The following is a 24,812-nucleotide window of genomic DNA, read 5'->3' as shown; positions in this document are numbered from 1 at the left end:
ACAAAAACAAAAACAAAAAAACAGGAGAAAAGCACTTCATGATTTGTGAAACCTGTTGGTTGCATCATTATGGATAAGGGACTGAAACAGAAGATCATGGGGTCTTGGCCCCCTTCTTTCTTATTCTGAGATGATTATGATGAAAATAATGGATGACATAAATAGTTACAAAACACTGTTTAAAAAAACTCTTATCTTCTGTCTTAGAATCAATATTAAGTAATCAGTTCCAAGACACAAGAGTGGTAAAGACTAGGCAATAGGGGTTAAGTGACTTGCCCAGGGTTACATAGCTAGGAAGTATCTAAGGCCAGATTTCATCCCAGGACCTCCTGCCCCCTACAAAACACACTGCATCATTTAATCATCATAACCCCATGAGAGATAACAAATAACACCCCCATTTTACAGATAAGAAAACTGAGACTCAAACTTGTTAAATGACTTGCTTGTGGTTTTATAGCTATCAAGTAAAGGGCACAGGACTTAAACACAGGTCTTCTCATTCTAAATTCATTGAACTTTCTACCATAAGAGTAGTAGTCTCCTCATGATGCTACTGCAGTATGGCCCAAGAAGGTAGGCCTAGGTCTAAACAACAGACATGGGAAAACATAAGATATTCCGATTTTGACAGACCTACCTTTTTCAATGCCATGACTTGAACAGCACATAACTCACTGAGGCATTCAGCAATTTTTTCTAAGGGTAATCTGGCTAGGACTAGTGCTGTCCCTAGAGTAAAGAAATAAACACATGAATTAAAAAAGCAAACGAACCAAGTCAGAGGACAGTAATTCCTGGGTTGGAATAAGATGACAAAAGTCTAGCGACAGATTATCTGTTGAGACTTTCCATGTCCTTCCCCTAAACACACTCAACCCTAAATTTTTCTTATTAATTTATTTATTTAGAATATTTTCCAATGGTTACATGATTCATGTTCTTTCCTTCCTCTTCCCCCCCCCCCCCACTCCCTGAGCTCATGAGCAACTCCACTGGGTTTTACAAGTATCATTGTTCAAAACCTATTTCCATATTATTAATATTTGCAATAGTGATCTTTTAAAGCCAAAATCCCCAATCATATATCAACCCTAAATTTAGAAAATAATTTTGTTCCCTGCATTTTGTTTTCCTTTATGTGGCTCAGGAGAATATACCACTTCACACTGACAATTATGAATATCATGAATATTAAGTTTATGATTCTCAATGACCCAGTGAGTCTAGAGTATAACAAGCTGGAATAGGGCAGTGATAGTGAATCTTTTAAAGACAGGTGCCTTGCCTCTTCCTGCCCCCCCCATCACAGTTGGGCTCATCCCACCTCACACAGGGGAGGGAGGAAGCACCCCTACTGGGCTGCTGGGCAAAGGGGTGGGTGAAGTGAGGAATGTAATCAGGTATGGTGGAGAGGGGGAGGGGAGTAGCTCCATCAAAGACCCTCTGCCTTTCTAGTAATGAACTCTGATGTGGGATGACAATGTAGGTGCCCGCAAAGAGCGCCCTACATGCCATCTTTGGCACATGTGCTATAGGTTCCCCATCACTGGTATAGGGGATATGACCTATATATGGAACACTATAGGACAGGTACTGCTACCACTAGTCAACTCCCAGGGGAAGATATTTCCTTTACCAAAAGATGGTACTTTTTTTTTTTTTAAACCTTCCTGTCTTAGTAACAAAGACTGATGGGCAAGGGAGTAGGCAAATGAAGTTAAGTGACTTGCCCAGGGTCACACAGCTAGGAAGTATCCAAAACCAGATTTGAAAAAAGCTGATACTTTTTCAGCAATTTGTAGACATAAAGAGTTGCTTGGAGTACTGAGAAGTTAAGTGACTTGCCCAGAATCACACAGCTAGTTGTCTGTGAAATGGAGACTTGAACTCAGGCTCTCCTTACTTTGAGACCAGCTCTTTATCCACCCTGACATGCTGCCCTTTTTACATTATACCATACAGTAAATATATAACTAATATAAAGGCAAACCAAAGAGCATAAGTATGGTACAAGTCCTTAGACAAATTTAAAGAAGGAAAGATTATATAGAAAGGAAAATGGGGAAAGACAAAGACTCTGTTGTTAAAGATAATGCCTTTGAGTTTTAAGATAGAAGATAGCCACCTTTTTGTTGGGTTCTAAAGGACGAGGAAGATTTTAAAAGGCAGAGACTAAAGAGGGAAGGAGTATTCCATATTTTTGGACATGGCCCCTGTGTGGCCTCATTTTACTTAACTATGCTTATTTTTTATAAGGGGTCCTCCCCCACTTCTTTCTCTTGATTTTTAATAGGAGTGGGGATATCTTCTGAGCAGAAGTGGAAGGGGAGTAGTGATAGTAATACTATTGTTCAGAAGAAAGCACAAACTGAATCATTTTGAAGGAAATGCTTATCACTTATTAAATACTTTCAATTCTGTGTCCCTTTTTAGTATGTTATTTTATAATTCTTCCATGTGCTATTTAGTATTGTTTCCAATCTAACTAGATGGTTACTATCTTCAGTGTTTAATTTATTCCTTTCCCTTTCATCTCCCTATATATTAAAACAGCCCCCTTTTGGTGCTATGTACAGTTACCATTCAATAAAATACTATGAACTAAATGGACCCAACAATGCAATAGCATAGACAACAAAAAGTGCATTAAGTGTATGTACAAACTCCCTTGAGCTAATAAGTCGCCTGCAATACCAGAATGAGTGGTACAAAAGTTATGAGACCCATCCCAGAGAGATGGCTCAGAAAAAACTCAATTACTAATGCAGTAATGTAGTAGTAAATACCTTTCAGCAAGCCTACAGCAGCTTCTGGAGACAGCATGAAGGAATCAAGGGAGCGGGCAATTTCCAGTAGTCCATTAAAGTGCTGAGCCATGTGGTCCCGGCAGACAGAGCAGATGTTGTGAATGGCTTTGGCAGCAGCAGAGGCCAGAGGTTTTTCACACAGGCCCTTCATCAAATAGCCCAACACAGGGTCTGATAACAGAAGATGGAAATCTGAATACTAAGGGAGTGCACAGATTTCACAAGAAAGAATTCGCTGTAAACTTAACTGCTTATTCTGACTTCTAAGATTATAATTCTGACAATTTCTTTGGATCTCAGTTTTTTCACCTATAAAATGGAGATAGTAATATCAAACTTTGGAGGCACTGAATATTAATTTTTAAATCTACAGTACCTACCTCACAGGGTTGTCTTGTTAGGTGAAGACTTGATAAATATAAAAGCCTTCTACGAATGTGAATTATTGTTACCATTATACTGGGTAATATCTCAAACAATAAGAAGCATACAAACACACCAAAAAAAAACCAGTCAAAACAGGTGCACAACTAACTCTTAAAGGGTAAGGAATGTGTATTTCTGTCTCAGTGGCTAGCAAAGTACCCTGCATAGCATCTAGCAAGAAGGGAAAGAAGGAAAGGACTAAAGTCAGGAACTAAACACTCAAAGAAATCTTTAAACTGTCCATTCCAACTTGCTCATTTTACTGAGAAGAAATTAAATCAAAGGGAGAGCAAACGAGTTGTCCAAGGCCCCAAAGGTTTTAGGATCAAAGGCCAGATTTGATCCCAGATCTCACAGCAATGCAGTGCTCCTCCATGATCCCACACTTTGTGTATCTAACAAGAAGCTGTAAAAGCTCACACCGAACCTTCCTGGGAAGCAGATCAGGATGGCTATCTCTCACTTAACAGAACAGATAGTGAATTTCTGTAAAAATTCTTATCTTCCTCTTCCCATCTTCATAAGACCAGGTATGCTTGACAGAAAAAGTCCCCGCATCCGAGCTGACAAAGTTCATGAAGAAAGGTTATGACAGTCAGACCCATAATCTACTTGAATGCCACGTCAAGGTCTATAGCATTCTGACAGCTCAGATACCACCTCTTTCACGCCTCAATTGCTAACAACCCAGTTCAGATTTTGATTAACACAAACCCAGAAAACTATGACTGTCTTTGGTCTCTCCCCACCACAATAACCTATATTTTCCTGACAGATGACAGATGAATATTCCAAAAGTTCCACTTTAAATTATGTCACTCTCCTACTAGATAACCCAGAGTTCTCTTTAAATTCAAATTAAATCCAAACCCCTCAGACCAGACTCGAGAAAGTTCCATTGTTTCTTAACCTACCCATTCAAAAATATCTACTACTCTTACCCCAGCTCACAAGTCCATGTTCTGCCCCACTCCTATGCCTCAGCCAATGCTCCTAGACCTAGAACGCTCTCTTCTGGTCTCATTGGCAAGTGGCCATGTCTACCCACTTTTTACAAAGTAGTTAAAAACCTACTGATTCTCCAAAAGTTTTTGATGAGTTCCTCCTCTAAAGTCCTAAAACATTTATAGTCCTTACCACACAGTCAAAGACCTGATTACATAACAACACACATATTTTTACAGGGCTCTTTTTCAGATTTATAAAGTCCTCCTATGAAGCAGGTGGTATCAGTACTCCCATTTTACAGAGATTGACACTGAGGACAAAGGAGGCTCAGTGACTTGCCCACAGTTGTACAGCAGAAGAGCCAGAATTCAGACTCAAGTCTTCCAATTCTAAGCTCAGTGTTCTCTCCATTTGGCCTGCTAACCTTATCTTTTATCTTATTCTCTAATATATTTCAAGTTTGGTCACCTAACTAAAAGCTCTTTGAGAATAAGACTATTTTGGCCCTTCTAGTGTGGTGATACTTCTTTATTCCTGTCTTCTGAGAAATTCTTGGCACATCAAATCTCTAAAGATTGTAAACTTCATATTTACTTTTCACCACTTTATGGATCTCTCTTTCAGAATTACCTTACCCCTCCAACTCCATAGGGATTATCATAATCGCTAGTGTGGCTGGGTCCCTCAACTCTACACATTGAGCTCTCAGAACTTTGCTTTCCTCCTCCTTCTCTCTAGATATTTAAGATGTCTAATAGCTGAGCTGTGATATCTTAAGTTCAGTGTTTCAGGTTCAGTAAAAATAATCATTTTACAAATAAATAAATAAATTTTATGGAATTTATAAATAAATAAAAAATTATTTTATAAGCTTGAAATTCTGATAACACCTATTCTGATCACAAATAAATGTGATCTTCTGTATAGTCACATGAGTCAAAGTCAAAAACTCTAAAACTAAGTCCATAAATGAGGCTGACTACTATATATGGTTACTAATGATCACTTCAATCAATGAATACTTTTCAGTAACCCCAAAACAAACTCTAAAAGAGTAGAGATGAGGTATCCAAAAACTGAGGTTAACAGAAAACTTCTAGTAGCTTATAAATGATGAAACAACTCCATGTTCTAGTCCAATATTCATTCAATTTAAAAACTACGGTACAACTAATGTAGTGAACATACTGAAGTCAGTTCTTAGCCTTACTTCTACAAAGGATCTGAATGACCTTGGACAGGTAACTTAAAGTCTCTGGCCTTTAATTTCCTTAAATGAAAAATGAATGGATATCTAAAACCACTTTGAAGTCTAAAATTCTATACTGCTTTGATTTTATCTTTAAAACCCAATCAGGTCTAACTACATGAGAAATAAATCCAGAACTGACAAAATTCCTCAATTTCTTCTGAAGATACTTTTCTTTAGACCCTGACGATCTTTTTTTTAATGGGGATTTTTTTTTTTTTTTTTAAGGAAAAGGAGGAGGAGAGGGAGAAGATCTTCCATGATCTCAGACTCACCAAGAAATTGGGGATTTCGATCAACCACTTCACTCATCTCTCCCACTAGCTCAATGCTAGTGTATCGGACAGCTGTGTGAACAGTCTCTGGGAGACGGACAACTCCTTCTAGGACCTCCACAAGTGTTGGGTTATTTTCCCTGAGAATAAAAGGAAAATGTTCACTGTTACTACATTGAGAGGTCATATCCTGGCCAAACAATAGTCAGAAATAGCACCCATTACTTCTAATGAGCTGCTCAAAATGGAGAGCCAATTAAACTTGAGTGTTTGTCACTGGATATTAGGGTTTCCTAAATCTTCTTGAAGAACTGAAACAAAAGATGTTTTTGCTCTTGGACAGCTTTAATCTTGTGCATTATTCTATTTACTCTAACAGAGTACTTGAAAAAGCCACCTCTTGAAAACTAAACAGAGGTCCTTCAAGTTTCTATTGTGTTAAAACAATTTTAAGTTTGTCTCAGAAATCTTTTTTTAGTAGGGATTCTCTGAGATATTTCCTTGGATTTGGTACTGTGAATTTTAAGTGCTAACAGGTATGAGAAATCCATTTTTGCTTCCTAACCTAGTTGGAAGGAAAAATAACAGAAAGGAAATGAAATGGAAATGGTCTGAAGTGGTATACCATGCAGAGTCTGCTTCCAACTTCATGATTTCAGTTCTCTAGGGGGTAAGGGTTTTAAAAAAATAAAGTTCTCTGGATCAAGAAGATGAGGATAAGCAGACCTGAGATCTAAATGTATTCAGCTTTCAGGAAGTTTCTAAATTATAATTTTTTCAATTTTGTCAATATCTAAATTAGTGCAAGCTCGTTCCCTGCTGCTAACACTATTGAATTATCTTTAGTAGAAAAAAGATGAGAATTGGAAGCAAAAGTTGGTCAGGATCCAGCTAGAAGTAAAATAAATTCAAAATCCACACTTTCAATGATCTCCTAGCTTTCCTAGGGAAAAAAACTTAGTCTCATAACTATTCACATTTATATGCTTAGAAGATTACAAAGAACTTTCTCCAAAAGAACTATGTGGGTTAAATCATATAAATACCGTTTTCCTCATTTTACATATGAATCACATGAGGCTCTAAGAAGTTAACTGACTTGCCCATAGCTAAACAATGGGTACATGCTAAAGCCAGCATTCAAAACCAGGACCCCTAACTATAATAGAGCACTTTTCCAGTTATACCACAGTGACTCATAATTCTTGATGCTCCATGCCCATTAATTCAACCCTTAGCAAGAAGTATTAAGAGAAAGCACAGCAGCAATGACCTCTATTTATCTTCCTAAAATGTCACTTAAAAATTAGAGCTTCTAAACATAGAAGCTTCAAAATGGATCAAAACATATAAGTTAAAGATTTTTGAGCTTAAAAACAAACAACCAAAAAACCCCTACTATTTAAAGTAAATTAGAATACTACTCACTTTTAAGTTCAGTTTTATATGTGATATACAATTATGCCACATGTATAGCAAACTGCAGGTATTAATCAAATTCTGAATAGCAATCATGAATAAAGGCTTGTGTTTTTAAAGATATCTGTAATCTTTCACTGTGCACCATGGTCCCATAAAAGATGATGAAATAGAGATAACTGATCTCAATATAAGGCAGTTTTGGAATACTATTCTTTCAAGTAAAGTAGTTCTAGGCATCCATATTTTACCTCGTTCATCCTAACAATGGCACAATAGTCAATGAACTAGATATTTATACTCATTTTATAGAAGAATTGCTAAGTATCAAAAGAATGACCAATAAAATTGTGCAAGTCAGTGGCTGAACTAACCAAGTTTCATGACTTTCTCATTAGATCTATTTTTAGGTAAGACTCACAATTTTATCAGACATAAACCAGCATTTGTGGTAAATAATGAGGAAAAAACAACCTTAATCTAACTAAGAAAGTAGGCATGGCCTATTATACTCAGTTTTACTGGGGAAATGGATACTGAGGATATAGTTGGTAATATATATTACAGATGTAGAGAAGAAAATTGTGAGTTGCTGTACACGAGAAGAGATTTTAGAGACTTTCGAGGACATGTAAAGATTAAAAAGATAAATCATATGATTTGAATCCTTCCCCTACATAAAAAGGTTCTTGCAAAAGACTTATAGATACTCACGGATCAACACTCTTGGCTATAGAGGCCATGATAAAGAGAACCGCTTCTGTCACCTCCCAGGGTGGGTTGCCTTCTTTCAAAGTAGAATACAACTAAAGGAGAGGAAAGATGAATCAGAGTCCTTTAAAAAAATAACAACAGTGTTTTGTTCTGTTTTTTAAATATCAAATCCCTGAATAGAAAAATACATAACTTTTGTTCATAAAGCCAAACAAATTTATCTTGGGAACTAGAATGTTACTCTTAAATTTCTCATCCTCACTTACTAGGATGTTTAGTATATATGGACTGCTGAAGCAAGCACTCACTAGGGATGTTTAAGCCACTACTTTAGGATACAATTTAAAACATAACATGAATATACCCCTCATCCACTGGCTCTCTGTGGTGACACTGTTAGGATAGTTAAGTATGAGTATTTTGAACTACTTGAAAGAATAGTATGTCAAAGCTTCCTTCTGTTGAGATTAGCTATTTCTTTTTTTTTTTTTTAAACCCTTAACTTCTGTGTATTGGCTCATAGGTGGAAGAGTGGTAAAGGTAGGCAATGGGAGTCAAGTGACTTGCCCAGGGTCACACAGCTGGGAAGTGCCTGAGGCCAGATTTGACCTGACTCTCAATCCACTGAACCACCCAGCTGCCCCCCCCCCCCCGAGATTAGCTATTTCTATTTAGCCCTCTATTTCAAGGACTGTAGATTACATTGAAAGATTGAAAATACCTATAAAAACACAGCCTCTTACTCATGGTTTTTTGTTGTTGTTCAGCTGTTTCAGTCCTAACTCTTTGTGATCCCACTATGATTTTGTTTTGTTTTGTTTTGGTTTTTTTTGGCAAATATACTGGAGCAGTTTGCCATTTCCTCTTCCAGCTCATTTTGCTAATGAAACAAAGAGTCAAGTGACTTTCCCGAGGTCAAACAGCCATTAAGTCTCAGATGTCAGATTTGATCTCAGAAATATGAGGCTTCCTGACTCTATCCACCTGTTATTCATGGCTACTTTGCAGAACTTGATTAACAACCTCTAATAATATGCCAGACATATTGACTAATAAATATTTGATTATATTATCCCTAATACTATGGATAAATCATTATCCATACTGGTGTCTTCTTAGGCAAGTGATATTGACAGAACTACAATATTATAAGGCAGGATTAATTTAAAAAAAATCAACCCTAAAATGCATACAACATAAATGATCAATATCTATTTATGTACCTGTCCAATATTCTATTCCGTTAAGCTTGTCCTTATTAGTATTGTTTTACATTATAATTTCTTGAGGTAAGAGACCTTATCTACCTGTGGCACTATTTTGTTGTTTAATCATTTTTTAATCATGTCCAACTCTTTGTTACCCACTTTGGGGGTTTGTTGGCAAAATATTAGAGTGATTTGCCATTTTCTTCTCCATGTAATACTATAAAAAGCACATAACAAAGTACCATGTACAACCAGTATCACGGAATTAAAGAGTTGAAGGGGACTCTTAAGAGACAAGGCACTCTTCAATTTTATAGATTAGATCCAACCAGAATTTTTAAGTTCCTTAAGGTATTTGTTTTCTTGAGTTCTAGATCAGTGATGGGCAACCTTTTGAGCTTGGTGTGTCAAAATTCACCAAAAAACCGAGCATAACTCAGGTGGTGTGTCACTTCAAGAAAAAAACCATAATTTCACGATATTTATAGTTTAAATAACAAAAATGTATAATTGTAATATATAACTGTATTTAATAAACCAAAATGGGTAAATTAATATAGGTAGAATTGTCATCTATAGTGCACAGAGTGTCTACACTACAGTAAATGTTTCATCCTTGGTATGCGGCCCCAAACTTCTCTGTATGTGGCGCATGCAGCCGCATGTCATCAAAAATGGCTACATGTGTCACTGACACACATGTGGTAGGTTTGCCATCACTGTACTAGATTAACATTTAAATATTAGCTAAATTAAATTAGGATCTTGAGCTGAAAAAACAAAACAAAACAAAACAAAACAACAAATACTTCCCAGGATCATAAATGTAACAGAAAAAATAGGAATGAAATCCAGGCTTCATAACTCTCAGTTCATTTTTTAAATACCATGTTGCTCTTTAAGAGAGCATTAAAAGTGATTTAATATATTCCAATGAGGAGAATTTATTTTTAAAAGGGTGAATTTTTCTGAGTATAGGATAGGTGAATTCCTAGATTTTTATAATGGTCTATTAAAAGCTGAGCTTAAAGGAGTAGCATAACAGCCTATCACAGTAAAAAAGAAAAATCAGAATACTTCTACAAAGAAGTTTTGGAATAAAGTTCTATGTAACTGATTACACTGAAGTCTGATTCAATTATCCAAAGACTATTTTTATAATAAGTATTCCAGTGGCAAGGATTAGCACAAATATACCATTCATTTCTCATAAGCAAAAAATGTCAACTGCCAGAAACTTGGAGTACTACTACTCATCTTCCAATACAAGAAAACCATGTCTAGGATGCAATGGACCACTGTTAGTTATCAAAAACTAATGTAGCGAGAGCAGCTGGGTGGCTCAGTGGATTGAGAGCCAGGTCTAGAAACGGGAGGTCCTGGGTTCAAATCTGGCTTCAGATACTTCCCAGCTGTGACCCTGGGCAAGTCACTTACTTCCATTGCCTACCCTTACCACTCTTCTGCCTTGGAGCCAATATATAGTATTGACTCCAAGACATAAGATAAGGGTTTAAAAAAAAAACAACAAAAAACAATGTAGTCAGCATGTTGAAAAGAAGAAAACAAATTTCTAAGGGGCGTTGAAAGGAGGCAGATAATCAGGAAAGTTAAGTTCCTTTTATTTGAACATATGCCACATCTCATAGAGGTTCCTAGAACTTTTAATAACCACAAATGGCTTTTAATTCAAGGAATATCTTTTCCAAGTAGCTCCATTGGTAAGAAATACTAAGTTAAAACCTCCAGCCACTAAATAATTTAGAAAAATTACTGAAGATAAAAGAACGAGACTGGGCAAACTGCATAAGACAGAACCTAAACATAATCTAAAGCTCAAGTTAACAAAATTGTCCAAATTGACTCACCTGAGAAAAGCATTCCATAGATCCAACCAGGAAGATCAAGTCCTTCACCAAGTCTGATACCCTCATTCGAAACTCCCCAAAGTCATCAGTCTCTTCAGGGACCCCTTCCTAATTTTTCAAAAGAAGAAGAGTTATAGGTTAACTCTTAGCTTCCTGACACCAAGAATCAAGTAGTATTTATTTAAAATCATCAGCGGGGCAGCTGGGTAGCTCAGTGGAGTGAGAGTCAGGCCTAGAAACAGGAGGTCCTAGGTTCAAACCCGGCCTCAGCCACTTCCCAGCTGTGTGACCCTGGGCAAGTCACTTGACCCCCATTGCCCACCCTTACCAATCTTCCACCTATGAGATAATACACCGAAGTACAAGGGTTTAAAAAAAAAAAAAACTTTAAAATCATCAGCAACTATCATCTGCAATAGGGATGAGTTAGATCAGGAGTGAAGCAAGGATGCCCATTATCACAACTATTATTTAATAGTATATACTACAAATGCTAGCTTTAGCAATTAGAGAAAAGAAAATGAAGGAAATAAAGTAGACAATGAGGAAACTAGACTATCACTATTACTCTTTGTGGATGATATGATGATATGACTTAGAAAATCTTAGAAAATCAACTAAAAAACTAGTTGTAATAATTAATAATTTTAGCAAAGTTGCAGGATACAAAATAAATTCACATAAATCACCAGCATTTCTATATATATCCAACAAAGTTTGGCAGCAAGAATTAGAAAGAGAAATTCCATTTAAAATCACTCTAGACAATATAAAATACTTGGGAATCTATTTGTCAAGACAAATGAAGGATTTATATGAACACAATTACAAGACACTTTTCACACACATAAAATTAGATCTAAACAATTGGAAAAACATTAATTGCTCATGGGTAGGTCAAGCAAATTTAATAAAAATTACAATCCTATCTAAATACCACTCAAGCTACCAAAAAACTATTTTATAGAAAAAAAATTCATCTGGAAGAACAAAAGATCAAGAATATCAAAGGAACTAATGAAAAAAAAATGTGAAGGATGGTAGCCTAGTGGTAACCAGATCTTAAACTGTACTATAAAACAGTAATCATAAAAACAATCTGGGTAACCAGATCTTAAACTGTACTATAAAACAGTAATCATAAAAACAATCTGGACTATGCACATTTATTATGTGGAGGCTTAAGAAATTATTTTAGATGGGAAGGACAATAGGAAGAAGTAATAAACAATTAAGAGAAATAAAATGTAGGGATTGGAATAGCCAACCATTCTTAAGTTCTCTTTTAGCTCTAAAATTTGTATCAGGTGGTAAAGACTGATTATTTCACAATTTGGGGGTATATTTTGAAGTTCTAAAAGACCTGTTAGTCTTACATCCTTGGAGGTCCTTTCCCCAAGAATATCTCTTCCCCCATCCCTGATTCCCTAGTTCTTATCTGAAATTAGTATAGTAGAGAAGTAATAGCTATTGGGTTAGGAGGGTAAGATGTTAAGACTTTGTTTCCCTTAAGCATCTTGACGGAGTCCTGACACTGATTAATATAGTCCAAGATTTTACATTATTTAGAGCTTTACCTTACTTCTTGATATTAGAGAACTGCTAAGAGGTAACCACCAACTCTCTCATTCTAGATTTTAAACCCATTGTTTCTCTGGCAGAAAGTGGGTACTGTGATTCATCTTCGATTCTCTGAAGTAGTAGGAATTTCAAAGTCATTTTTTCTATGTAAAGTCATACTTTCCATTTCATCATTACTTATATACAATAATAATCCATTTCATTCATACACCACAGTTTACTTAGCTATTCCTTAATAGGACACTTCTTTAGTTTCTAGTTTTTGACTACTACAAAAAGGGCTGCTATAAATATTTTTTATATGTAGATCATTTTTCCTTAAACTCTTTGGAGTTTAGACCTAGCAATGATATAATTAGGTCAAAGTGTACAGTTTAGTTTATTTGGAAGCATGGTTCCAAAATGTTATCCAGAATTACTATGTCAATTTATAAATCTAAACTAAAGAACTTGTTTTCCAAGATCCCCAACATTTGTCATTTTCCTCTTTTGTCATCTTTGCCACCTTGATGGGTACATTGTTTAAATTTGTAACTCTATTGCTGATTTGAAGCATTTTTTCATATGGTTACTTAAAACATAGAATTCTTCTTTTGAAAACTGCCTATTTATATTCTTTGACATTTTATCAAATGGAGAATGGTTCTTAAAATTTTTAATCAGTTCTATATCTATATCTACTCAGACACACAAATGTACTTTAGAAATAAGATCTTTGTTGAGTAAACTTTCTGCATAGATTTATTTTCCCTTTTAATTTTGTCTTATTTGTGCAAAAACTTTTCAATTTTGTAGAATCCAAAACTGTCCATTGTATATTCCATGATCCTCTCTATTGTTTGTTCAGTCACAAAATTCTCCTATCCATAGATCTGAAAAGTAATTTCTTCCTTGGTTTTCTAACTTGCTTATGATACCACCTTTTATAGCTCAGTTATGTGTCCATTTAGTTTTTATTGGCATACTTTAAGAATATTGGTCTATATATAATTTCTGCTAAATTATCCAGTTTTCTTGGCAGTTTTTTTCAAATAATACGAACCTACCCTAACAACCTGGGTCTTCAGATTTATCAGAACATTATGCTTCTACATTTGCTTGCTTCTGTTATGGTGTATATCTAATCTGTTCCACTGAAATCAACCTATTTTTTACCCAATAACAAATTATTTAATAATTGCTACTTTGTAGTATAGTTTGAAATCCAGTACTGAGAGGCCTCTTTACTTGCCAGCTCACTAACCCACCACTTGCCCCCCATTATTAGCCATAAGAGTTTTGGCTTTTTGTCCCTCATATAAATTTTATTTTTTTTCCTTATTCTAGGAAATAAACCTTTGGTGGTTTGATTGGCCTAGAACGAAATAATTTACATAGTATTGTCATTTTTATCATATTGGCTTGACTTACTCATGAGCTATTGGCTAAATATTTCTCCAACTGTTTTGGCAATGAGTATCTTATAGTTGAATTCATAGAGTTCCTATATGTATTTTGGGAGGTAAATGTCTAAATATCTAAAAAATCATAACTATTCTGAATGAAATATCTTTTTCTAGCTCATACTGCTGGGTTTTATTAGTAATCTAAAGGAATTCTAATAATTTATGTGGATTTATTTTATATCCAGCAACTTTGCTGAATTTATTATTTCAATAAATTCTTGTTTGATTTTTTTAAGCGTTTTCTAAGTAAATCATCATATCAGCTCAAAAAGCAGTAATTTTGTCTTTGTTTATTCCTTAAACTTTCTTCATTACATATAATGTTTGTTCTTGGTTTTAGATAAATATATTTACAATACTAAGGAAAAGTCCAGTTATTGCTATGTTTTCTCTTTTTTAAAAAAAACATGATCTGTTGGATTTTGTCAAAAGCCTTTTTGATATCTATGATAGAAGCATGTTTTAAAATTAGTTATATTATTAACGTGATTTATAATATTTATATTCTTGTTTATGTTGGACCCAGTATAAATCCAAATTGGTTATAGTATAGACTTTCTTTTAATACATTGTTGTAGCTTCTTTGCTGATATTTCATCTAAAATTGTGCCAATATTCTCTATGGAGACTGGTCTATAATTTTCTTTCTCTGCTTTGCCTCATTCTGGTTTATATATCAAAGTCCATATGTGTATCACAGAAAAAGAAGGAAAAGGTGCCTTCTTTTCCTATTATTGCAAACAGTTTGTAAAGTAGGTCAGAGAAATGAAGTGACTAACTTATTCTCACTTACTTAATAATAAAATTGGGATTTACTGACTCCATTTCTACTATATCAAGCTGTCTTTTTGCAAGAGGCAAGAGACTGTCTTACCTCTGGACTTTCAAGTTTCTTCTCAAAACCCCACTGTCTTAGATCAAGGTCTTCCAACACTATTTACTCTTCCTTCATAAAGACAACTAGCTGTTGCTGTTCAATTGTTTCAGTCTTTTCTGATTCTCAGTGACTCCTTATTGGAGTTTTCTCAGCAAAGACAATGGAGTGGTTTGCCATTTCCTTCCCTACCTCATTTTACAGATGAGGAAAGAGGGCAACATACTTAAGTGACTTGTCCAGGGCCAAATAGCCAATGAGTATGTGAGGCAAGATTTCAACTCAGATCTTCCTAATTCCAGGCCCAGTGTTATATATTCTCTTTACCACCTAGCTGCCCCAAGGTAACTAGTACCAAGGAAAAAACCATAAAGTTTATAAAAGCCAAAAGAAAAAGAAAGAAATCATCTCTTACCTATAATTGCTTTTTTGCCTTGATATGTTATTTTAACTAGGTAGTTACACTAACAACTTTGGCAGAACAAAAGTGGCTCAATTTATTTCTAAGTAAAGAATAGTGTTGTAGAAGGAAAGAACTAGAATGAGAAATCAGATATGGGTCCTATTACAATTTACCCTACTTAAGTTTTGTGACCTAGAAATAGCTATTTGTCTTATTTTTTTCATCTAAAAAATGAAGGTATTATTATATAAGACGAATACTAGGATACCTTTCTTAGCTTTAAAAGCAGACAATTTTCAAGTGCAATTTAAAATTTTTGATTAAGGTAATGGAACAAAACAGCTTCAATGTTAGGTTTCATGTCCAATATACTAAAATTCAATCTGGCCATTTCTTAAACATCATTCTGACCATTAAAACTCAGGAAAAGAAACAATGTACTCAAGGTCCTAAAATAAGGGCCCTGCAGCACCACAATTAGCTTCAGAAAATTGTGAGGAATCCCAGGAAAAAAAGAATATTTCAAAGAGAGAAATAAGAGCAAACTTGAGGTGGCAATCCTACAAAGTAAAGAGGATAGTGTATCAGAATTTGAAAATGTCCAAAAGAAAACATTCTTAAAATCCATCTTTTATGCTCAATATTTTTTATCTAGGCTAAGTAGCTTTTATTATACCTTTTAGGCTCTTTATTGAAAAATAAATGGAGCAATAGGGAACTTAGGAATACTATCCACTTTGCTCTCTGTCTTGTGAGTTCCTCTCACAACTTCATAAGAGAAAAGAAGGAAATAAGAGAATGGAAGTTGGAAATAGAAGATAAGCCTTACATGGTCTGGTTCCAGTTGACAGTGTCTGGCCAAGGCATGGAGCAGACGTTGAATATAAGCTTTGAAAATGCTATGAATAACAGCATCATCTGTTTTGTATAAATGCTCCCCTAGTCGATACCAAAAGTTAAAGGATATCTCCACCACCTATTGAACAAAAAGAAAGTGAGAGAGAAGTTTATTAGGACACTGTGGATCTGAGAAAGTAAGTAGGATGAGAGGTGCCATGGCATTTCTTGGAGATTTGGAAAATAAGACCAATATGGCTGGCTTATAAGTAACAAGATATGAAATAAATCCACCTTAAATTTCATTCAGATTTAAAATGAATATAAGGACAGCTAGGTAGCAAAGTAGATAGAATATCAATTCTGGAATCAAGGAGGATTTGGGTTCAAATTTTATATAAGACAGCTGTGTGACCTGGACAAATTACTTAACTCCAATTGCCTAGTCCTTGCCACTCTTCTGTCTTAGAATTGATAATAAAATTTAAAAAACAAGGCAAAGTGAATACAAATTTTATTCCAGGCAATTCCACTCCAAAATCCAGAGGGAAAGCTCCACTATTAAGAGTATATAGAGAAAGGAGGAGTCATCAGAGAAATGAGGGACAAAAGAAAGAAGTCACTCAATTCACATTATATAACATAATTCTCATATTATATAACTTAATATATAATAACAAAAGCCATTCCCAATAGATAAGTGGTCAAAGGATAAGAATAATTCTCAAAAGAATTCAAAATTATCATCCACGTAAAAGAACACTCCCATTCGCTAATAAGAGAATTACAAATAGCAAATTGGATTATATGAAGAGAGTGACTTATCCATATCCTTTGACTTAAGAGATTTCAATGATAGATATATACCCCAAGAAAACCAATGATAAAAAATACAGGCCTTATGTACAACAGAGTATTTCAGCACTTTCTATAGTAGCAAAGAACTATTAATAAAGTTGATATCCATCAAAGGGTAATGGCTAAACAAGTTCTGGGACATAAATGTAATGGAAAATTGCTGTACTAGAAGAAACAATGAATAAAAACTGGTGCAAAGAGGGCAGAATCAAGAAAAAATATAAAACTATGATGATATAAATAGAAAGAACAGTAACAAAACACTTGGGACTGAATGCTTTAAAATTATAATGGTGACAATTGGCCCCAAAGAGACACCAGAGGTCATTTTCCTTCCTTCTATATGCAGAGGTGAATAACTATGGGTGTAGGACACTGAATATGGCAGGTTTTTTCAAAGTGTTAATCATCTTGCTAAACTTCTTAAAAATCTTTTTTATACTATGAGAGATGTAAGAAGTGCAATACACTGAGAAATGTGATATAAAATATGAAAACTATCCCATTTTCTTTTAAAAAAGGAAATAAGCCACTCTGAAGTTATTATCTATCACCCATCCTTCACTTCAGTCCCAAATTCTAGTAAGGGTTATTATTACTTGGCCCTCAATATGGAGAAAATGAATACAAATGTTCCACAAAACCAATTATCCTAGTAGCTTATCCACAAACCACGGAAGATGACTCTCTAAGATCTGGGATTCTGAAGTTAGGAAAAATAATGTGGAAAGGGAAAAGTCCAAATAGAAGCATCATTTCCTAAGTCAAAGTTCAATTCAACAAACATTTAATAAGAGCCTACTATACACAAGGCCTGTGTTCAACACTGGAGACATAGGAGTAAAATCAAAACAAGATTGTCTTTATGGTGATGAAGGAGAGAGAGAGATGGGGAAGAGAGAGAAGTGGAGGATATAGCTAAAAATATAAGTGAATATAAGATAATTTGCAGAAGAAAACATCACTAGCAAATGGGGAAAGCTTACCTGAGGAGGCAGCACTGGAGCTGAGCCTCAAAGAGGTGGGATAAGGAGAGATTTTGGTCTAGGCAGGAAAGGTTGCCTTTGTAAAGGCATGAAAAAAGAAGATAGCAAGCTAATACTACTTAGGAACTGAGAGTGCAATAAGAAGTATAACATGAAATAAATAAGCAAAGGTAAGAAGAAACCAAACTTCAAAGGTCTGAAATGGCAAGCTTGAGGAGTTTATAAAGGGTGACTCACCCCACTCCTGCTTTAGTCTATCTTCCTAGGTGTTTATTTGGTAGGCATCCCTACCTGGATATACTGTAGACTTCTCAAACTCAAATGTCTGAAAGAGACCTTGTTATGTTTTCCCATCTCTCCTAAACCTCTATATTTCTACTGAAGACAGCATGATCCTTCCATTCACCCAGGTGTCAACCTTAGAAGTCACCCTTGATTTTTCCTTCTTGCTCTGAATCTGAATCCAATCAATTGCTAAATCTTGATTCTACCTCTACATCTTTCTTCTAGCCATACTCTTCTCTCCTGTCACTATCCTATTTGAACCACCATCACATCACTTGTTTGAACAGTTGTAATAACCTCCTAATAATTTTACCCTGCTTCACTGTCATGTCTTTCCAAATCATCTTCCATAAATCGGTCATCTATATGTTCTGTTCATAGCAGCATTCCTTGGGGTAGCATAGAACTTGAAGGGATGCCCATCAACTGGGGAATGGCTAAACAAGTAGTGGTTAATTATTGTGATGGAATACTATTGTACTCTAAGAAATGACAAGTGGGTTAATTTTTTTAAAAACATGGAAAGATCCACATGAAAACATACAGAGTCAAATGTGCAGAAGTAAAAAAACATTATACACAGCAACAGAAATATTGTTTGAAGAATGGCTTGTGGTATGTCCACCCCCAGAGAAAGAACTGATAAACAGAAACAAGTAAGACATAGTTTTATATATACAGATATCTTTTTGTCAAATGATGCCTTCTCTAGTGTGGGGAGGGGAGGAAGGGAAGGAGATACCTGGGAACTTTAAATTAACAAACTAATTAATTAATTAAAGAAAAGTAATAGGATAGCAGTTGTGTGACTGTTGAGAAGATTATAGCTCTATGATGGTGAACCTATGGCATGCATGCCAAAGATGTCATGCAGAGACCTCTCTGTGGGCCTGTGCCATCCCTAACAGTTAGTTACTAGAAAGGCAGAGGGACTCTGGTGGAGCTGCTCCCTTCCCCCTCTCCATTGTGCCTCCCTGCCCCTCTGCGCTTACAACCTCCCCTAAATGGACCATTTGGCCCACTCCCCTCCCTATCTCCTTCCCCTGTCTGGGGTTTAAAAAAAAGGGGGGGGGGGATGGCACATGGTCTGAAAAAGGTTCACCATCATATATGTAGGTGAACACAAGTTTTGACAATTGATTGTATTCAAAGGATAAGGAAGAGGGATACATCAAAGATGACTCTAGGATTGACACCTGGGTAAATGGAAGGATAGTAATGTCTTCAACAGAAATATGAAAGCCTGCAGGAGAGAGGGAAAACACAACAAGGTCTCTTTCAAACAGACTGAGTTTGTGAAGTCTACAGTTTATCCAGGAGGGATATCTAGTAGACATCTAGGCAACTAGACTAAGACAAGATTGGAAGTCAGAAGAGAGATGAGGATTGGATATAGCAATTCTGGAATTATCTGTACAGAAATTTAGTGCTTAAAGAGGTTGTTTCTAAGCTTAAAGAAAGAGGACAGTTCTAGTCAAGAGGTGGGTTGCAAAATCAGAAATTGAAACCCAACTATAGGAGACGTCACTAATACCCTTAGGTATATTAGAGAACTGTTTCAGTTTTCATTTGGAAAAAGCAGAATGAATAACCACAGAAGAAGTACCAAAGGAACTTCTTTTAAACATATAAATGTAATTGAGCACAACTTTAATACAAGACAGATAAAAGGGCTATAAGGTTTGAAAAGAATAACTTTCCAGCTATTAAAAAATTGATAATGTTATAATTACAGAGAACCCCCCTCACCCTACTAGATGTAGATGTAGGTAGATGGAGGATAGGGAGAGGATAGGATGATACCTCTCTCTTCTATAACAGTTGCCCAGGCAGGATCCTTTAGGTCAATGAATGATTTCCCTTCAGGACCCACCTGGGGTTAATTGATATTATTTATTGAGCTCTTCAGCCTGGTAACATAATCTGACTGTGTGACTCCCTTCCGAAAGAAGCTTGAATAATCACTTCAGGAAGGTACTTTTAAAACTTTGGTTGTATTTGGCAAAGAAGGATAATGGTATGGGATAGAGGTATTGGGAGAACCTAAGTTAAACTGATAGTAATGAATCTCTAAACTGCAGGCAAATGAAGGAATCAAGATGATAGCTTCTCTCTGGTACAGCCTGGCCAGGGCCACACCAGAGCAGGCAAACTGCTCTATAATCTTTCAGCTTCTTCTTCAGTAGATGTTAAGCCTAATCAGTTTGAGATATCCACCCTTTACACCCTCTTTTTCTTCTCCTGCCCACTTCCCAGATCCCTCCCTGGCCCTGGGAAACCTAGATGACTAAGATGATTTACTTCCTAATATCTAGGGGCAGTAGAATCAGAGATGGTGGTCTGATACAGGTTGTTGAAGGTACAGGAACCACAGGAGAAGCTTGCAGGGTTGAGTTTGCAACTCAATTCCCCAGAGGACAGGATCCACTCCTCTCCAGTCTCAGGGACAGGTAAAGAACCCCAGAACCTCTCCCAGGGCTCCCAACCACCCTCTCCTGTGTCCGAATGCCTCTCTGGGAACATTCCGACATCCAACTGATCCACCTGTCAATCACCGAGTGAACTCCTAGCTCCCAGAGATTCAATATAACAATAGGTCTGACATTTTTTCCTACCTCATACTGGGGATGGCCAGCACAGATAAGGAGCAATTCCAGTGTTCGCAGATCACCTAGCCCCTGGCCTGGAGTACAAACAATTTTTTCAAGAAATGTTTCACACAGTTCAGTGAAAACTCTGCAATAATTCAGAACCCTGTAGGAGGAAAAGATATGAGCACTAAGTCAGAAAGCTAGGGATGGATTCTTATACATGCAATTCACAGAAATACTGAATATACAACTTCTCCTCAAAAACTTCCAGGTTATAGATTTTCCTATACTGATGTTGGACAAAAATATTTTACCATCAAAGAGAAACAGGCTTCAACAATGTAAAGGAAATAAAAATAAGAGGCCTCTTGGACTGAAGGTGAACTACTGACTACAAATTATGTTGAACCATATTCTCATCAATAGCCATCTCTAGGTACTTTTACCCACAGGCCATGAGCATATCAAAAAAAACTTGGGCCAGCAGTCAAAGTCACAAAGATTTTAAACATTTTTCACAAATCATATTCTCAGCATTTATTTTCCTCATTTCTTTGGTTAGACCTCATTTCACCATCATGTATAGTCCTTCTATGGATTGTCTTTAGACGATATTCATAGCTTCCAGAGAATTATTGGGATTGATGGATCCCTGCTCTCTGGGGTTTATAATTTCAAGTCCTTCCTCCCAACTAGGGAGGTTCTAAATTATATTTTTAGAGCTGATGGGGAACCTTGGACACCATCTAGTCTAATCCTCTTATTTTACAGATAAGGAGATATAGGCCTAATAGGCATAGAGTTCAATGGAGCATATCAAAGTGTTTTCAGTGGTCCATATATGCACAACTGAAAAAGATGATGCATAGACTAAGTAAAATGTGGATAATAAAAAAAAAAATCTAGAGGGGGCAGCTGGGTAGCTCAGTAGACTGAAAGCCAGGCCTAGAGACAGGAGGTCCTAGGTTCAAATCTGGCCTCAGACATTTCCCAGCTGTGTGACCCTGGCAAGTCACTTAACCCCCATTGCCTAGCCCTTACCACTCTTTCACCTAGGAGCTAATACACAGTATTGACTCCAAAATGGAAGGTAAGGGTTTAAAAACAAACAAACAAACAAAAAAAAAACCTAGAGGTGCAAGTAAACCAAAATTTCCACCTATCCTTTTGTAAATAATTAACTCACTTGTCTAAGTCCTCCCGGGCCACAGCCATATGGTAGGCTGCCTCCAAAGTTAAGACCCCTTGAAAGAGTTGGAGAGCCAAAGGTAAATTGGTCTCTACATTCTCAATGGCATAGAGGGCAGAGCACACACAATCTGATGCTGCTTCATGCAGGTTGGATGATGTCTTGTCCTGTTGCTGGGAGATAGTATTAGAATAGGGAAAGAGAGAAATAATATTACTAGATGATTATTTAGAAGACAAGAAAGTCATCACAATTGTTACTGAAAAGTATAGTGTGTGTGTGTGTGTGTGTGTGTGTGTGTGTGTGTGTGTATTGCATACTCTTCATTTCACTCTCAAAGAGCTAACAACTTGTGCAAACGAAGGTTAAAAAAAAACCTACCAAATGTCTTAATCATGGTTCATTATCTTCTCTACATATATCTATGACCACAATGGCACTGCTGCTATAAAGAAAATTACCAAAACTCTTAAGAAAAAGAAAAAAATTCAATACTAGTTTGTTTAGAAATATACAGAAATAAATTTTACTTATTTCTGAAATGGAATTTAATGATAAGTTATAAAATAAAAAATGAAAGGATTGTTTTTCTGATATGGGTGGAAGGTGCTTCCAAGTAAATAATGTAGATTTTAAATTAATATAGTTAATTTGTACATTTCCCTTTACAAATTACAAACTTTAGCTAGAGATGAAAAATTCAATAAAAGTTGAGGGGATTCAGAATGAAATTCAATAAAATGAAACACAAACATGTTACATAGTTATTTTCTTTTACAAAATTGCTGAACTGAAACATCTGGCTATTTAATGAAATACAACACCATCCAGCTATATTCCTCAATATCTCCAAATGTTTACACTGAAGGTATAAAATGTTGTAACACTTGGCTCATCATTCAACTGTAACATAGAAATACAATAGTTTATCCACTACTACCCATTAAATCAATTGGTAGAAAGGAAAGCCATATAATGAATTGTAATTTTTAAATCTCTTGTTTTTAAATCAGCAAAATTTTTCTCCTTATCTTTCCTCCTCCTCTTCCTCCTCCTCCTCCCAGGTAACATTTAAAAAAAAAAACCCCAGCAAAATCAATAAATATATCAAATATATATACAAGTCAGACAACTGAGAACCTCTCACCTCTGCAAAGGAGAGGTATAGGAGGAGTGCTCTCATATTTTTTCTTTGAGGTCATGTTTCTTCTTTTTAATTTTACAACATTCACTTTAGATTGTTTTGTGGTGGCTGCTCCTTCCATTTATAGTATTATGGTCATTATTCATGTTGTTTTATTGGCTCTGTTTATTTAATTCTGCATTGGTTGATATAAATCTTTTGATGCTTCTGTATATTAAAAATGTCATTTAAAAAATTTTCTGAAATATATGTAATAGCAATCTTCAATATGCATTTTCCAAAATTGTAAGATCCAAATTGTCTCCTTTCCTTCCTTCTCCCCTTCCTAAGCTAGTAAGTAATTTGATCTGGATTATACACATATGAACATGCAAAACATATTTCCATAATGGTTACTAATGTGAAAGAATACTCATTAAAAAAAAAACACCAAATCCCCCAAATAAAAACACAAATAAAATCAAGTGAAAAAATAATATGCTTTGATCCGCATTCAAACTAAAAGTTCTTTCTCTGGAGATGGATAGCATTCTTTGTGATAAGTCCTTCAGAATTGTCCTGGATCATTGTATTGCTGAGAATAGCTAAGTCTTTCACAGTAGATCATCATATAATATTATTGTTATTGTGTACAATGTTCTCCTGGTTTTGCTTACTTCACTCTTTCATGTTCATGTAGGTCTTTACTGAAATCATCCTGCTCATCATTTCTTATAGAGGAATAATATATTCCATCACAATCACATGCCACAATTTGTTCAGCCATTCCCCAATTAATAGACATCCTTATAATTTCCAATTCCTTGCCATCACAAAAAGAGCTGCTATATTTTTATACATATAGGTCCTTCCCACTCCACTTATAGCTCCACTTACAATGCATTAGTATTCCAATTTTTCCACATACCCTCTAACATTTATCATTTTCCTTTAATGTGATATTCAATCTGACAGGTTGTTTTAATCTGCCATTTCTCTAATCAATAGTGACTTAGAACATTTTTGATTTTTGAGAGCTTTGACTTCTGTTGAAATGAAACAAAAACTACCTGTTCATATCCTTTCACTATTTAGCAATTGGGAAATAAGGTGTATTCTTATAAATTTGACTCAATTCTCTATATATTTGAAAAATGAGGCCTTTATCAGAGAAATTTGCTGTAATAATTTTTCCTCAGTTTATTGTTTGCCTTCTAATCTTGGCTACATTGGTTTTGTTTGTACAAAGCCTTTTTAATTTAATATCAAATTTATTCATTTTACTTCTTACAATGTTCTCTATTTTGTTTGGTCACAAATTCTTCCCTTATCTGCATATCTGACATGTAAAAAGCATTCCATGCTCTCCTAATTTACTTACAATATCACTCTTCATGTCTAAATTATATAACCATTTTGATCTTATCTTTGAATAGGATGTAACACATTGGTCTATACCTAGTTTCTGCCATACTGTTTTCTAGTTTTCCTAGGAGATTTTTGTTAAATAGTGACTTCTTGTCCCAAAAGCTGAGATCTTTATCAAACACTAGTTTACTTTGGCTATTTACCACTGTATATTGCATATCTAATTTACTGCACTGATCCACTATTCAAATTCTTAGCCAGTACCAGATTATTTTAATATATGTCACTCTTTATAGCACAGTAATATTCCTTGTTTGTTTAAGATAATTTGTTTGGCCATCTCCCAATTGAT

General features: G+C 35.5%; 1 protein-coding gene across 1 annotated transcript in view; it reads right to left on the bottom strand.

The window, feature by feature from the left end:
• Positions 1-24,812, bottom strand: part of TNPO3 (transportin 3) — a 126,220-nt gene that overhangs the window by 23,138 nt on the left and 78,270 nt on the right. Inside the window, exons 6-13 of the mRNA XM_044678262.1 lie at positions 21,967-22,142; positions 20,805-20,943; positions 16,053-16,199; positions 10,921-11,028; positions 7,845-7,936; positions 5,712-5,851; positions 2,793-2,984; positions 644-735 (exon numbers count right to left, since the gene is read on the bottom strand). Coding sequence (XP_044534197.1) covers positions 644-735; positions 2,793-2,984; positions 5,712-5,851; positions 7,845-7,936; positions 10,921-11,028; positions 16,053-16,199; positions 20,805-20,943; positions 21,967-22,142 — 1,086 coding nt within the window. The remainder of the gene's footprint in view (positions 1-643; positions 736-2,792; positions 2,985-5,711; positions 5,852-7,844; positions 7,937-10,920; positions 11,029-16,052; positions 16,200-20,804; positions 20,944-21,966; positions 22,143-24,812) is intronic.

Source organism: Gracilinanus agilis, chromosome 5 (assembly GCF_016433145.1).
Source record: "Gracilinanus agilis isolate LMUSP501 chromosome 5, AgileGrace, whole genome shotgun sequence".
Lineage (NCBI taxonomy): Eukaryota > Metazoa > Chordata > Mammalia > Didelphimorphia > Didelphidae > Gracilinanus > Gracilinanus agilis.
The sequence above is the reverse complement of the archived record's forward strand: the minus strand, read 5'-3'. Positions and strand labels throughout refer to the sequence as shown.